The following is a 17,692-nucleotide window of genomic DNA, read 5'->3' on the forward strand; positions in this document are numbered from 1 at the left end:
ATGACATACTGCCTAGCTATAAAGGTATGAGATGAGGGATATTTTCCAATTGATGGCAATCTGCGAGCAAGTAAGTTAATTCTGCATTTCGGAGGGGACCCATGGCATATGATAAGTTTCCCGACCTCCTTCTGGCTGAGACATACGCCATTGCTGCCAAATAGGATTCAACCATAAGCAACGAGTTTGGATCCAGCAATATATCGAATCGTCGATTTTACGATTATCGACTCTAGTGAAACATCACATGATTATTATCACATAAGGAGAGCACAAGACATACGTCCTAGTCTTACGTGAAGTGTGTGTCTGTCTTCGTATAATCTCTGAAGAAAATATCATCGCTTTAAAAATGCAGATGCGCTCTCAATTATCATATATATTTTTCCTGCTGGCATCATCCGCTTTAACTGTCATTAGTACGTATAATTATTTTTTGAATATTTCACTGAAAAAAAATATTGTTTGGTTGTTGAATGTTATTACTTTTATTGTTGCCGTATGTGATTAGTTATAAGATAAGATATAATACATGCATACACACATGTCTTTACACAATTAGATCCATGCATAAAGTTAATTATATATGATAGTAAATAGTTGACCTTGTGAGATTAGCGCAGTTTTCAACAAGGATGTAATGCTTAATTTGAAGTTCTTGGTGATATTTTCTTACGATTTTAAGGCTGTTTTGATTAAGAACAATTTTCACGTGTTTTGTTATTTTGTGGAAAAAGTGCACTACATTTTGCCCCAATTTACCTTTCGGAAGAGGGGAAATAATTTGATGGGCGTTGAATTTTATCATTGTGCATAGTGCTGCCGGTGTAATTGTAGGATTGGAAAGGCATAATTTAATTCTTAGAAATATTACCCATGTAAAGATTGTTCTTGCTTATTCCCAGACAGGAGAATTTTATTAAGAAACGCCTTGCTATAAGTGTATGATTGCAACTAATTTTTGAATGGTTAGTGGAGACCCCACCCTGATTTCATATACTAGCAGCACTATGTCCCATGTCCATTACCTTAGTGGTTCTGTACTTTAGAAAGCCATAGTTTTTTTTATTGTATTGAATTTCAGTACACTAGAAACATTTCAGCTCTCAATTTAAAATTCAGAATTACATTGGGCATACTCAGAGTTAAACCTGGTAGAAATTAATGTACAATTTATCCCCTCATATAGCTTTTACATTTTACGTGGAGAGATGTGTGAAATTTGAAAGTTTGGTAAATATGTGATATGGCCCGGACGGATTTCTTCAAATTTACAGGAGAAAGTACTTACTGAAATGAGTTTCTTTAGCATTCTGGACATTCTTGGAGGTATTTTCTTTCACGGAAAGTAAAAACTTCGTAGTTTAATGCTGCCGAACAAGAATTAATCACTTTTTACGTAAGAAATTGTCATTACCTGCCACATTATGCAATTGTTTCCATTGTGTGCGTGCAGATTGCGAGAGCGTTGAAAGTCACGCGATCTCTGCAGCGTTTCCAAACGTGCCTTCTTTTTTCGATGAATTTAGGGGGGAAATGAGTGCTAATGGAACCTAACCTAACCCTGTGTGACTGGTTTGTGGGGCTATCCGTGGATGGTTTTTGGGGCTAACGTCAATGGTTTGTGCGGCTAACATCAATGGTTTGTGGGGCTACCCATGGATGGTTTTTGCGGCTAACATGCATGGTTTGTGGAGGTAAACATGAAAAAAAAATCGAAATAGTACGTAATTTTCCGTCATGAAGGTTTGAAACACTGCTTGCGCACTGAAAATCGAGAAAACACAAGCTGGCGCATCATGACGCGCGATGATCCATTACGAGTGCACGCCATATTGTCTATTACAGAAGCGGAACAAGTAAGACAAATAATCAATCGTAATATGAAAAGTTGGCAGTATTTTATGGAAAAAGGCATAACTTCACCTTAAAGAATGTTCCGCAAGGCAAAATAGGTAAGTACCAGTGGTAAAATTAAGGAAATAAATGAGTGAAAGGTGTCCGGGCGTTATCACATATTAACCGAAGTTTTTAGTTTGAATACAATAATTAATTTTGAATCATGAATTTCCAGTTCTGACATTTGGGAGGTGCTGGTAGAGAAAACTGTAAGAATTAAGAATACAGAGAATGTCTCCAATTTCGTTAATTTTTGGTATACTAACTAAATTTGGCCTTCTAATCGCGAATCTGTTGTTAAAATGTGGGGGTCACATGAAAAAAATTGTACACTTACCGGTATGTATAGGATATATGTTGCCATGAACCATGCACGGATAGCCCCACGAACCATTTATGGTAAGGTTAGGTTAGACGTTCTCTCCTCTCTTTTAGTTTTCTCCTCTCTCTCATTTTATGGTTCCACTTCTTTATCCCCCCCGAGACAAGCTTAGTTAAAATTTTGTTCGTAAAACAATGCGATAAGCTTTAAAAAAAAAATTCTTAACTTATATCGGCTTTTTTCCCAATTTCCAGACATGCCTCCCGCATTTTAACAACAAATTCGGGTAACAGTTTAGTATATCATTTTTACAGAAGAAAATACTTACAGAAATGAATTTGTCTAAGGTTTACAATGTTCGTCGATGTATTTTCTTTCATCGTGGAATATATTTGATGGGAAATCATGTATTTTTCAAGAGATATATTTCACTGACACACAATTGCCATGGTTTTTGTTTGCCTCCTGTACCTAAAGCGGATGCAGCATACGTTTCATGACGTAACCCCCTGTCAGTGTTTCCAACCCACTTTTTTTTCCCCCACTATGCTTGCCTAACCTATCCTAACCTTATAAGAAATGGTTCGTGGGGCTATCCGTCAGCTACCGTGCATAATTGTTCATGGCGCTATCTGTCAGCTACCCGTGCATAATGTACAATTTCCACCATTGACGAATACGATAGGTATTTTTCGGTGAAGAAGGTTGGAAACACTACTTACCACGACGTGAGTCAAGATGTGGCAGCCATATTGTGTGTTACGGAAGCGAGGAATGGAATCAAAGAAATCACTCTGTATGTGAAAAATTGTGTTTGTTTTTGTGTAAAAAGCATAATGGCACTTTGAAATAGTTCCGCAATACACAATTGGTAAGTACGAACCATGCGAAACACAAAATATCCAATTTTAATGTGTTTCCCGATATACTAAACTGTTACCCAAATTCGTGATTAGGAGGCCAAATTTAGTTAGTATACCAAAAATTAACGAAATTGGAGACATTCTCTATATTCTTAATTTGCTCCAAGAAAACAAACATAGCGGTTCCAGATGTTTAATAATTTTAATGAAAGTTTCATATGTGAAAGAGGAAGTATTGCAAAATTGTAGAAGTGATTGTTACAGTAAATTTGAACCTTGCTGAAAGTAATAACCACTGTTTGAATTTCCGAAAAGTGCAATTTATTGGTGAAAAAAAGAATATGTAAAATGTATCTGATGCAAGCATCCATGCTTCCCATTGACAAGGGGAAAAAGTATCATAGAATAGTGGAAATTATTTTGAAAGTAAATTTGAAGCTTTCTGAAATAATTTAGCACTGTTTGAAGTTCTGTTTATTGGAGTAAAGAATAATCAAAAGGTACCTTACACAAATATCCCTGCTTCCCATCGACAAGGCATTCCACAGACTACTTCCGACATGAGGCTCAAGGGCGTGGCATGCTTTAGACCAGCACCAACATGATGAGATGTTGAATGCTTTTAGAGAAATTATTGTAATGCTAAGAGCCCTAAACCTGGCCCACCCAACCTAACCACAAAAGCATTTAAAGACAATATTTGAATACTGAGGACCCTAGACCTGACTTGCCAAACCTAACTATGAAACCCCTTTGCACCACACACATGATAGCATTGGCAGCAGCAGTATGTAACTAAGAAGACAGCAAACAAATTGCTGGTTGCAAGAGAGGAATCATACACTATGTTGCCATTCATCACCGAACACCCCATACCAGTACGTTAATCTGGTAGCAGCACCACATCAGTATCATGTAGGGCCACCTTTCACCGCAATGACGTCCGCAACCCTTCGAGGAAGAGTTTCCACCAATTTGCAATATGTGTCGACGGGAATCTTGCCCCATTCCTCCTGCAAAGCGGCAAACAGCTCAGTGGTGTTTTTTGGGTGGCATGGCCTTGCTCTCAAGCGGCGCTCCAACTCGTACCAAAGGTGTTCAATGGGGTTGGTATCTGGACTTTGGGCTGGCCAATCAAGTTTTTGCACACCCATGTCCTCGGACCACGTGTTGATAATGCCTGCCGTATGACATGGATCATTGCCATGCTGAAACAGGTATGGACCAATACCGAATTGTTCCCACAATGTCAGTAGCGCATAAACGGCCAGAACTTTTTAGTACGCATCGGCATTCATATTTCCCCGAACTAAAACAAGAGGACCAATACCATACCACGAAAAGCAGGACAACACCATGATGCCACCTCTGCCGAATTTCACTGTGGGTACGATACAGTCCTGTCAACAGTGTTGACCGGGCATATGGCACACCCACACACATCCATCGGACCGCCACATCTGGTAGTGCGATTCATCACTCCATAGGACTGATTTCCATTGTTTGAGAGTCCATTGGCGGCATTCCTTGCACCACTGTAACTGACGGGTCGCATTGCAGGCTGTGATATGCGGCTTGTGAAGTGCTGCACGACCATGAAAAACAAGTGTGATGATCTCCCGGCGGACAGCACGATCACTTGCAGCACTACTGGAAGCCGATCAAAACTCCTGTGCCACCATCTGTAATGATGCCTTCCGGTTTGAATTCACCACACGTTTCAACCATAGATGGTCACCAACTGTTAATACTTTCGGTTTACTGGGTCTGGGTCGACATGTCATGAACCCCTCTCACTTCTTCTTCACGATAACATCACTCACTGTTGACCAGGGTATCTGAACTTTGTTGGAAATCTCACGGGTCAAATGCCCAAACCTGTGGGCTCCAATGATCATACCTCTTTCCGCCTCACGCAGTTCGTGTCGTCTGTCCATATTGACTGCTGTAGCTGGTATGAGTGTATTCTCAACCAGCAACGCCTTTTATAGGTTGTATGATGTGTACAGACGATCCCAAGCACTTTTTGTAGGGTGTCCGGTGACAAATGGCAACATAGTGTATAGGGGAATACGGAAGTGAAAAAACATTCTCAAGCAATCATATAGCAAGCAATCGCTAAAACTTCAAAGTATTTGTTGACAGACATGAATAGTACCATGAAAAAAATTCCTGTGTACCATTATAAAATCCGAATTAAACAATCAGAATTTGAGCCAAACTAATTTTCACAATCTTCATAGGAATAACAATTTAAAGTTTACCTGGGGTGAAAGCATGTGATATTTTTCATGTTTACATGCAGAATTTCAACCTTAAAAATTTCACTTGGAGGCTCCTTCAAACTGATAGGATAAAGTAAGGGTTGGTTGGGAGAGTCTTTCAAGCTCCCCTTTTCATGTGAATGAAAAATAATGGCGAGAGTTTCTCTTTTATAAATGTTTATGCTTTATGGTGTGATTGGCCGTGGTGGCTCAGTCGGTAACGCGTCTGACTACCATGCTAAAGGTCCCGGGTTCGATCCCCGGCCGGTTCAAATCCGGGAACTTTTCTAAGGATGGAAGCGGCCCCGGCGCCCACCCAGCATCGAATAACATGGGTACCTGGGGGAAACCCTGGGGGGTAAAGGCGGTCAGGGGCGTGATGCTGATCACATCACCCCCACTCTCGACCGGATCAAGAAAGTGTGGGGTGTTACCCCCATACCCCCTATATGCCTTTATGGCGTGGTGCTATGCACAGGGGAGCACTTTACCTTTTTTTTATGGTGTGAAGTAAATTAAATAGTTTTTTATTCCTATTATGCTAATTTTCTTTCTTGCAAAGATAATTAGGCCTGTGTCATATGTCATGATATTTTGATCGATTGTGCTGCTTAATATTAATTTGCTAGATGTCTATGTGTGATACTTGTGGAATGTTTACATTTTTTGTGTAGATCTACTTTCCACATCATGTATTTCTGTGTCTAGAGATGTTTACACAGCCAGGCATAATTTCTTCACAGTTAAGAGTTCATCACTTTATTTTGCACAGATAGTGGGCATATTTGGCCAGAGTTCCAATTGTTTAATTCCGAATTAATCATGGTACATTTTTTATATGATTTGATTTCCATTAATGTGTGTTAAGGAGGAGAGGGACAATTTCTCCTAGATCTTTCTCGCTGCGGCAGCTGGCCAACTTCGCTCTTTCGGAGCCAGATCTGGCTATTTCGTGCACTTGTTTGGCTGTGAACTGTGGTACACGCCCCTTGCCCCACTATGATGCCACCAATCTAGGCGCTGGAAATTAAGAATAAATTATTTTAAGCTATAAATTAAGCTAATAGTAAAAGCAGTGCCCCACCCCTCTGACACCTAAAATTACCCTAGGAGGCACTTTATGCAGCCTTCGTTAATCTAGCTCCTTGAAAGTCATCATTAGCTCTATTAATGGTGGAATTTAGCTCTTTTAGGCACATCAGATTTGGCAACACTGCCAGGATGGCCGTAAGAGGCAAGGAGAAATGCATTACGCTTATGGGACCATTATTTTATTCGTTCTCTCGGGAATATCAAACGTCCAATGATGTAGAAAAGTACATGGACAGAAAAAGGACACGTTGAACTATGTCATAGTAGTAGGAAAAGTCGAAACTCCCATTTGATTAGCCGTAACTTGGAGTTGAAGTTGATTTCCCATAAGGAATTCATGGGATTCTGTAAATACTTATTGATCATATTTTTCAAACATCGTGTCTATCTTACTAATCAACTTGAAAAACAGTTTCCACTTGCAACACGGAGAGAAATTCATACTCTCTTCCATACTAATCCCTTTTTTAAATAGCAGTGCCCAATCCGACGATATTGAAATAAATGCACAACTGGTGCGTAATTGTCCCTCTTCGCCTTAATATATACTTCAGAGGCATAGTGATTACTTGCTTCATCTTGTCTAAAATGCTCCCGCTCAAAGAATGGACTTGGAAATTGTACTTTTGTCTTTTCTGTCGAAAGTTAGGGAGGGTCACGTGAACTGCTGAACCAATCGGCTTTGACCTGTTGCCTTGGAGAGGGGAAATTCTCGTGGTATTCTGCATTGCCAAGTGTATGGCTGACAGCTAAAGTTCGGGGTTATTGTGTTTTTTTTCGTATCTGTGATTTTTATACTGAATGATGATTAGCCTAACGCGAATACACTGGCGAAATCCGAAGAAAAAAAAAGTTGTCGGGCATGGTATTCCTCTCCATGGCCAGCCTCGTGAATTAGTACTTGCAGTGCGAGATTATTTTGAAAATGAAAGTGATAATAATGGCCCTTTGATTCCGTTTAACAAAGTGATTGGAAGAACAGCAGCTGCTCTGGGAATTATCAGAATGTCCGTGATGTCTATCAGGAAGGAAAAGTCCCGCTTAATGGAGACAGACGCATCATAACATGCTATAGTACCACTGGAGTAAACAGGATTTTATTTCGGAGGGCTGGAATTGTAAATGTGGATGTTACAAAGCAGCATTTTTTCTGTGGGGCAGAATAAGTAATAAAACATTTCATAATTATTAGAGTTGAACGGATATCCACACCCATGCTGATTCTCTTACCTATTTCACCGATACCCTTGTTTGATAATGGCACTTATTAATTAAAAGCTGTTCAAAATATTGACTAATATTAGTGTGTAAGTAAATACTTCCAATTCTGTGCATCAATTTATGAGGGTTGTGCTTTAAATGTAAGAATTACATCAAAATCTGAAAATACTATTACGTAATCACAACATACACTTTTCCATACAACAATGGTTCAAAATAACGGAAACTTGGAATTATGCATAAATTCAAGGACACCGTGAAAGTGCTATGCTGCATGTTTGCAAAGTCGCAAGGCGTGGGTATCGAGCTGGGCAGTCATCATGCTGATAAATCATGCCATGTCATGTCTTGTAGCTAGAGCCACATCCTCCAACAACATTGCCATCCCGTTCCTCAAAACATGTTCATAAGTGATGCCATTTAAGATTTGTGGCAGGAAAAATGGCTCGATCAAATGATTGTTGATGACGCCCATCCATACTTCTGCCTGGGCGTGCCACAGTGGCTGGATGAAAATTACCCAAAGAAATGGATTGGCCGAGGTGGCCCGATTCCCTGGCCGTCTTGATCCCCCGATTTGACGTCTTGCAACTTTTACATTTGGAGCCACATGAAAGAATTAGTTTACAAGACACTGGTAAACTCTTAAGAAGAACTCAGGGAGAGGATCTTAAAAGCTGGTCAACACATCAAGGACACAATCACATCATGAGTTAAGAGAACAGATGTCCGTAAAAACCTGCGTGCCTGCATTCGTAATGGAGGTGCCCACTTTGAGCAAGACATGTAATGTTCTTTAATTGTATTGTTCATTGATTCCATTCATATGAAGATGAATGAAGTATTATTTCTTGTACACAAATATGAATGTTAGCAACATTTGTACCTTGTTTGATAGCAGATGACACAAGGAAGTAATTAAAGTAATTTGTACGCTTCGTGTCATACCATTTTTGTTATTAATACGAAGCCAAGTAAACTAAGAGTGCATTTTTTTATCATCACTTGTAAGTTTAGACCCACCTGTTACTTGCATGTGATTGCTATTTGGGAAAAACTTTTTTTTCAATGAATCACTTATTTGTTAGCTATCAGAAAACGCTGAAATAAGTTCCATACAATGAGCAGTTTTTTCTCAATTCATCTTTTTATGTGGAAAATTGTCATTTTTTAAAAAAAAACAATAGAAATTCGATTATCTCAAACTACTAATTTTTGGACGGGGTATCATATGGTCAAATGTATTGCAAATTGTCTCTACTTTAACCCCTTTCAGGGAATACATCTAATTACAAGTCACCCTGTATAAAAGACGGTGTGAAACTGTGTAATCAATTTTCATTCTGTATAAGTACGGGGGAGGGGGGGTGCTGTTTTGCTTATCATACCTCTTGTTCGCGAATCCTGAAACCACCAGTAGTAATCAACATGTATACAAACGTGCTTTGTAATGAACTCAGGTGTGTATTCCTACATGATATAGGCAGGATACATTCATAAAAAAATATTTATATAGTTTGTTCAACTAAATATAAGAAAAAGGTAAATTGTTCCCCTGTGCTTAGCACCATGCCATGAAGGCGTATAGGGGGTGTGGGGGTAATGCCCCACACTTTCTTGATCCGGTCGTGAGTGGGGATGATGTGATCAACATCATGTACCTGACCGCCCTTACCCCCCCCCCCCCCAGGATTTCACGCAGGTACCCATGTCATTCGACGCTGGGTGGATGCCGGGGCTGCTTCCAATGTTAGAAAAGTTCCCAGATTTGAGCCAGCCGGGGATCGAACCCGTGACCTTTAGCATGGTAGTCAGATGCATTACCGACTGAGCCATGTCAAACATTTAATACACTGGTAATAATAAAGATTTTCATTTTTGTATAATCATGTCTCTTGTGTACAAATCTCATTGCTATGGATAAATTCCAAAATATTAATAAACACAAATGCACCTAATTTCTGTTACTTTTTTTATCATGCAGGAAAAAGAAATACAACTTACACTCAGAAAGCACATACAAACTATGCTTTTCCTTGCTAAACTTCACATGTCCAAACCTTCACACAGATTGGTTGTGACCACAACATCAAGCAGAGAATCAATTTGCAATTAGAACACTTGTCTGTCTAGCAGCCATTATTTCAAGCGTGGTACCAATCTAGTGCCAACTAGGGCATTCCGCTAGGAAATCTAGTTCTGTGTGATTTGGCCTAAACCCCTCGTTACCCCCAAAAGTAGGGATGTTCTGTGTTCAGATGCCAAGTAATTGGACCTTGCCTGTACCCAAAATTAGTCACTTCAGTTTTCACTTTTCAGGGATTCTGCAACTGTTGCAGACAATCTTATGGAATTTCACAGGAATCTGAAATAATGAGTTACATAATTACTGGTATATGTGGCACAATGAAACAATGTGAAGTTCATTCCACACATACAGATTTTTGTGTAAGCATGTGAAAATAAACTTAAATATAAACCTTCAACAGTACAGTGTTTCCATGGTAGCAATAATTGTATAACCACAGGTGGAAGATTATTCAAAATCAAAATTTTAATTTCAGGTAATAAAATCATTTGGAACACTTGCATAGAACTTCGTGGTAATTCACATATTTTTAATAAAATTGATAGTTTCACATAATATTTCTGTATGCTTGAATATGATGAAAATTATATGAATTATATAATGAAAATTAAATTTTGTATTTTAATGGTTCAAGAAGTCATTTATCTCATTATTAAATTTTATTTTTCAGTCCTCTATTATGTGTTGACTGGGAAAGGAGAAAGAGTTAGTTTTGCTTGGTAAGTAATTTACAATTTTGATTTTAATCCGCTTCACAAATAAACAGGAGATAAATACAGATCTCTACGGCACCTGAATTTTCAAATTCAGTCTACCTTTTTTTGTGTGTAATATTAGGAGTTTTCTTATGGAAATCTTCATTACCTTTTTTTTTAAAATAATGAGTACTGCATATGTTTTTTAATGTTTGTGTTTTTTTTTCACGTGTATAGTTAAATCAGAACAATAAACATTAATTTTATAATTGCAGAATATGGTATTCAGCTATATATTAAATGCATTGCATACTTATTCATGCTGTTAGCAGTTCCTTAGGAAGACCAATCTGGTGCAAGAGAGTTCTTTCCAATCTTGTATTAATTAAAAAGTTCAACGTTTTAAGATCACATTTCAAAATGCGTAAGTTTATCTTAACACGATTCGTGGTAGCTTTTATTTGGATATATATATGTATATATACAGGGTGTCTCATCTAACATTGCGACCTACAATATTTGGTGAACAACAACAAATATTGAAAAACTGCTTTCGCAAATGTATAGGTATGAGAGGGGCTCATGAAATTAGTGGACACAATACATTCAACTACGTAAGGAAGTACGATTTTCAACACAAACTTGTTTTTTTCTTTAATGGAAACCCCATTTTGTTTTCAGCTCATTTGAACGTACGGAAAAAATCATTAAGAATGGCTTTTGTTACATTGAAATATGTCAAGTAGTTCTCAAGTAATTGTAAATTGAAGTTGAGCGTGGAGGCGCATCCTTCACTATGCCTGTCGCAGAGCCGAGCACAAATGCTGTTGCACATACAGCTGCATGCTTGTACTGCATTTTTCCTATACTCGCCACAGATAAGTATCATCCCAGCATTTTCAGTCTGAAAATACAATTTGTCAGCAACAGTTCTGACCTACGTACACTATCACAAACGTCTTGTTAATTAGTGTACTTTGTTACCCCCTTGCATTATTTGATAAATTTGATAAATCAATTTGAAGGAAAAAATGTATGAGCTGCAAAGTTTCAAAGTTGAAAACTTAAAGATTTGTCATGACTAGAGACCGGATGTTTAGGCATTAAAAACATATAAAATAGGCAGGCAAATAAGCACTTATAATTTTCAAAATAGGCATTAAAATACAAATAGGCAATAAAAAAGGCAATGAAATTTAACTCAAAATAATGAAGAGAGACATACAAAAAGAAATAGGTGTTTAAAAAATATAGAAACATACCTGTACATTCTTTATAGTTGCTTAAAATAAACCAGGAACTCATCATTAGAGACAGCAGTCCAATATTGTACTTAATAAACCACTGCAAACAGGAGTCACGTCAGCCCAAAATTTTCCATTGTATAATGGCTACACACAATAGTCTGACAAAAGAAATTGTTGGCTACTTCCAACCAGTACGCAAATTATTTAAATATACACTTTATCACTGCACACAGGGTTATTTCAGTTAAACAATTTACACTATATATTCCACACAGCAGTTCGAACTAAGAAACTGTTTAAATGCATTTCAAGTTTGTACTGTACGGTTTGGCAGTCTCTGAATAAGAAACACTAATTGTGGTTGCACATCACAACAAGGTATTTCTTCAGGTGATCAACCGACAAGTTATGTCTGCGATCGGACAACACATTTTTTAGAATTGAAAAATATCTTTCAACCTCCACAAATGTTACCGGAGCATATTTAAAGCACGCGAAAACATGTGGATCTAACTCAGTTTGTATATTTTCACCTTTCAGAACTTGTTGAATTGCCCTTAATTTGTCCAAGTCCTTATTAGCTGCAATAACTCGCTAACTGTTATTTTTAAATTTCTTGGAAGCATCGGAAACTAATCCTGGGAACAGGAAATTGTATGTACAGAGTTCAGTCATGTCCCAGTTTTAAAGAAAATGCCTAAAATAGGCAATATCTGGCATTTATGAAATAATATAGGCAATATCGTATGAAATAGGCAAAATTAAATTGCCTTTAAATGAAGCTAATCCCTCCCCCCTGGCCTTCGCAACATTCGTTTTCATCATATCTCTAACAGGAAAGAATAGGCATTTTGCCTAACATCCGGTCTCTAGTCATGACCAAACGAGAAGAGTTGATTGTTCCAATGTACTAAAAATTATGACTTAAATAAATGAACGCCAATTAAAAATTAGAAAGATGTTAATGCACTAACTCAGAAAGATGTATCAGAACATTTTAGATAATTTGTCAGAGTTTACTTATGTATAAACTATACATTTTATTGTAACCCGCAGTTGTTGGAATGTAACAACTTTCCTAACCACAACGCATAGTATGCAAAAGAGTAACATGTTTGTTATGATACACGAATGCCATCAAAAGGGGGATATGCATGTTACGACACACTAATCAACTTGTGAGAATGTTTGTTTCAAGCGTCAATTTCAGGTTACAGTTACTTGAGAACTACTTGACGTATTTCAATGTAACAAACGCCATTGAGCTGAAAATAAAATGGGGTTTCTGTTAAGAAGAACTAAGTTTGTGTTGAAAATTGTGCTTCCTTACGTACCTGAACATATTGTGTCCACTAATTTCATGAACCCCTCTCATACCTATATATCTGCAAAAGCAGTTTTTCAATATTAGTTGTTCTTCACGAAATATTTCAGGTCGCAATGTTAAGTGAGACACCCTGTATATATAAATATATATATTATGAGTATTATGCTTGGCAAATCTTCATCACTTGCCTTACACATTAATTTCTTACTAAGATTACTAGAAATATGAAAATACCGAACTTCAATGTTGTTATCAGAATTAACTAAGATACATGAAGAAACAAGGGCAAGTCAACTGCAAACATTAATTTGATTTTGTTTTTTGTCTAGTTCATGCAGAGGTCGAAATGAGTTTCAGGGATTGTCTAACTTTTGCATCCTTGGAGATGTGTAAATAACCCCTGATACTTTATGCAAATTTGAACTGTACCCAGCCTGTCCTATAATTTTTGTCAGACTTCCAAGACTTTCATTTGACACCCTAATACACAGAAAAATATTTTAAGAAAACATTTAAGACAATATAGTCTGCTGCTTCAAAATGTTATTTATATTTATGCATTTTTTAAACTACAGTATTCTGCCACCATAGATATTATTCACAGGGTCATAGACTAAAGCATGCAGCAATGTACAGTACTTTTCATGGTCAAGTTGCCGCCCTTGGAGTGGCGGCTAGCATGCAGGGCAGTGTGAGCTTGTCTGCAAGCTTACTGTATGCAGCATCCACATAACTGCTATGTAATGAAATAAGCTCATACAATTACATTAACAGTTACAATTAAAATGTGCATGTACATTGTAGGTGTTGGAAATGTTTTCCTACTGCATCCACACACTTACAGCATATTTATAGGAAATTTTCACTAACACGTATCAGTTCCTCTTACGAAATTGCTTCAATTTCTCTCCTGATGTTTAAAGCATGCAGACATCATGGAAATGTCTGTTTCTTATGCAAGGCACCAAAGGGATTTTTGAGGAGTATGTTCCAATCGTGCTCTGTCATAGTCTAGTTTCCCCTCAGTAAACACATGTTGTTTCACCCTTCGCTTCTTATCAAGAATATACCCTGTTTCCCTAAATTTGTTCACAAGTTTTCAAACTGTGTCTCTGTGCAAAACATTCTAACTCCCTTACAATAATTCGTAATGACATAAGAATCATACATAAAGATTTGTTGTTTTAAATTGTACATATAGTGTGGCTTATACTGCAGAAAAGCACCAGTAATATGTAAACGAGAACAAAAGAATTGAAAACACTTGCTAACACCTTAACACTTCACAAACACATGCAAACTGGACATCAGCTATCTGGATACTGAAGCACTGATGTATCCAGTGCCAATGTCAGCACACATCTGTGGATCTACGAGGTGGTATCAAAAAGTTTCGAGACTAGTTCTGTTTACAAGAAAGTACTTTATTTATCTATGTTTACACACAATCACCTTCAAAATAGTCACCTTGTACAGCAATACAGCACTCCCAGCATTTCTGCCACTGCTGGAATGCATCCTGGAAGTCTTCTTTGCAAAGCGTGTCAAGCATCTTCTGCGATTCGTGCTGGATCTCCGCAATGGTGTCAAAACGGCAACTTTTCAGCTGGATCTTCAGCTTCGGGAAGATGGCGAAGTCCGCAGGAGATAAATTCTGTTGAGGAGGGTGGGTGCGGAAGTGTGATCATCTTGTTTCTGGTGAGAAACTAACGCGTGAGGAAAGCACGGTGACAGGGTGCATTGTCGTCGTGGATCAGCCAGTTTTTCGCGCCCCACAGATCCGGTTGCTTTCGCCGAATGTCCTCCCTCAGATGCCTTATCGTGATGCACAATGCTGCGAATATCGAAAAAGACGATGAGCATGCACTTGGTTGAGCTGCGGACCTGCCTCGCCTTTTTCGGTTGTGTAGATGCTGGGCTCTTCCACTGTGAAGACTGTTGCTTTGTCTCAGGGTCGTACCTGTACACCCAAGTTTCGTCACCAGTAATGATCCTCGACATGAAGGACGGGTCATCCACGGCACACTGACAGAGTTCTTGACAGACTTGGATGCAGTGTTCCTTCTGCTCCTGGGGATGAACTTGGCAGCAACACGACGCATCTTCAAATCACACATGAGGATTGCCTGCACTGTTCCGTATGACACACCGACAATGGCAGCAATGTTGTGGATTGTTCTCCGACGATCCTTATGCACAAGTTGCCAAATGGTTTTGACATTTTCAGGTGTTGTGCTCGTTGAAGGTTGTCCTGATCTCTCATGATGTTCTTCCACTCTTGCAGCATCGCCGTACACTTGCCGATTCATGTCTAGCATCTCTGTGGCGGATTTGCCCAGTTTCACACAGAATTTCACGTTCGCTCATTGTTCTAACTTGCTGTCCATGATGAAATCGCAGACATGGTAACGCACATGGTCAGAAGAGCACCAGCTGCACAGCTCATGATGTACACAGGATGATGTCTCTTGGCACACTGACTTATGAAGGTTGGTTGGTGCTCCCTGTGCCTGTGCGTGCAGCCTTGCCCTACCATCTGTTTGCGTGTTACAGAACTAGTCTTGAAACTTTTTGATACCACCTCGTATATGCTGGCAGACTCTCTCGCACTGCCCCACATGCTAGCCACTGCTTCACGGGAGACTTGACCATGATCAGCACTGTATAATTGAGCATTTGAATCATTCAAGCAGACAGCAAATTGTGGCTGTACAGGCTAGCTCTTTTCCCCCTGGGCTGCTTGGTTGAAGCCTAACAATAGGCGGTTGGGGACCAAGCCGTCCAGGGTTCGATACCCGGCTGTACCTGCAGGGTGCACATAATCAAATAGAAAATATTATTGAGATGGGGGGAAAAGGATGGGGTTGCATATGAAATTATAGCGATTTGATTGATGGACTGTGATATGTGAATATGTATTATGTTAAGAATCTCTACATGATATGAGAATTGCAAGTCCACACCTTAATTTCAATTCCGGTCACACTTACACTGATGTCCTGGTGCTGTGTATGCTGTCTCCGTTGTCTGTCATTAGGGAACCTGGTTGTCCCAACTGTCTGTGGTGTCAATCACACTGCCCTCCGGTGACGATTCCTACATATATAACGTCACAGTTCCAGGGTGGCGACAGACCTGGAAAACCTGGAAAACCGGGAAAAGTCAGTGAATTTGAGGTGTCAAAAAAAGTCAGGGAAATGTCAGGGAATTTTGTCTTCATTGATATTTTTTCTTTTTTTTCCCCAAGATTTCGTTATGGAACTCTGCACGGGAACAGGAAATCTCGTTCATAAGTTTCAGCCTAAACTTTTAGGCCCCTTTTATGCGCAACACAACTATGGCGCCAGAAACCAGTGATGGCAGGAGAGAGAGAGGATATATATATATATATATGTTTCTCTCGCCCGGGCTTCTCGGCGGGAATTTTAAATTCGAACACTCTTTGGAGGAAAATTGTTATAAGTCGGGCACTATGGGAGCAATCTACTTCGGATAAGTTTTGTTTTGCAGCTAAAACATCAGCGCATACAACCGTGTACAATTCAGAACACCAGACCGAGGAAGGGGGCTTGGGGGGAGGCAAGTCCCCCGAATTTCAATGAAAAAAAACATACAAATCTGGAGTTTGCCCCATCTTCTCCCGCTATTTTGGGAAGAATGCGCAAACCTTAGTATTCCCTTCAAAGAATGGAAGTTTCCAAAGAGACTGAAACATGTTTCATGTTCCTGGGTGCCATACAAGTTAAATAATGAGCCAAAATGTGAAACTCTGTTTGGAAATGTGGCATGGATATGTTGCGGAGAGGGGGGGGGGAGGTTGGCCATCAATGTGAATTTCCCAGGCTTGCTCCAGACCTGTGTCAGAGTTTCCACCCAAACATAAGAGTATGAAGGTCCAAAAAGAACATTCATTTCGTAATCAGCACCATGATACCATATGGTATCATCGGGCCAGTACGACCTTACTCTGATGATACCGGTATCATCGGTGGAGTAAAGGTTAAGCCTCTAAATATTACGTGGAAAGTGCATTGATTTATCATTTTTTCTTGTGCGTATGGGAGTAGTAAGGGAACTTGTCAACAGATGGAGGGGATAAGAGCGGGTGGTGCCGTCCGACAGTTGGCATTTTGTTGGGCAAACTGAAGGAACATGCAAACAAATAGGTTCCATTGATACATACGATTTTTGTCGAATATCGCCACCCGACAAGGTATCTCACTACAACATGCGACAGAAATTGCATGGACTGCAACATCCAACAAAAATGGCATGCATAAACAAGAAGAGCTTTAGACTGCAAATATGCTGCTGGAATTTTATTACTCTTCTGGCTCACTTCACCTTATTTAATGTAGCAGTGCTTACGAAGGTTTTCTTTCATCATCCTGACGTATTACTTGATTTTGATTTGATTTGTTTTATTTTACTTCGCTTTTTGTGCCACCTTTGGCTAATTTGCGAAGATGGGAATGAGGGATGATATGATGAAATTGATGAATGGACACTTACAAATATCCATTCCCAGGCCAGGATTCGAACCCGGGCCCCCTAGCGTCGTAGCGCCTGACGTATTACTGGTTTAGCACAAGTTAACATACGTTTACAATGACATTGCACTATTCTTAGATATCAAGAAGAATCCAACCAAACGGGATATATATTGCAATGAA

At 39.1% G+C, this 17,692-nt stretch overlaps 1 protein-coding gene across 1 annotated transcript in view; it reads left to right on the top strand.

The window, feature by feature from the left end:
- The first annotated feature begins 257 nt into the window (after positions 1 to 257).
- Positions 258 to 17,692, top strand: part of LOC145983922 (V-type proton ATPase 21 kDa proteolipid subunit c''-like) — a 46,733-nt gene continuing 29,298 nt past the window's right edge. Inside the window, exons 1-2 of the mRNA XM_083117075.1 lie at positions 258 to 419; positions 10,421 to 10,469. Coding sequence (XP_082973201.1) covers positions 353 to 419; positions 10,421 to 10,469 — 116 coding nt within the window. The 5' untranslated portion in view covers positions 258 to 352. The remainder of the gene's footprint in view (positions 420 to 10,420; positions 10,470 to 17,692) is intronic.

This window comes from Lepisma saccharinum, chromosome 2 (assembly GCF_977018435.1).
Source record: "Lepisma saccharinum chromosome 2, izLepSacc3.1, whole genome shotgun sequence".
In the NCBI taxonomy this organism is placed as follows: domain Eukaryota; kingdom Metazoa; phylum Arthropoda; class Insecta; order Zygentoma; family Lepismatidae; genus Lepisma; species Lepisma saccharinum.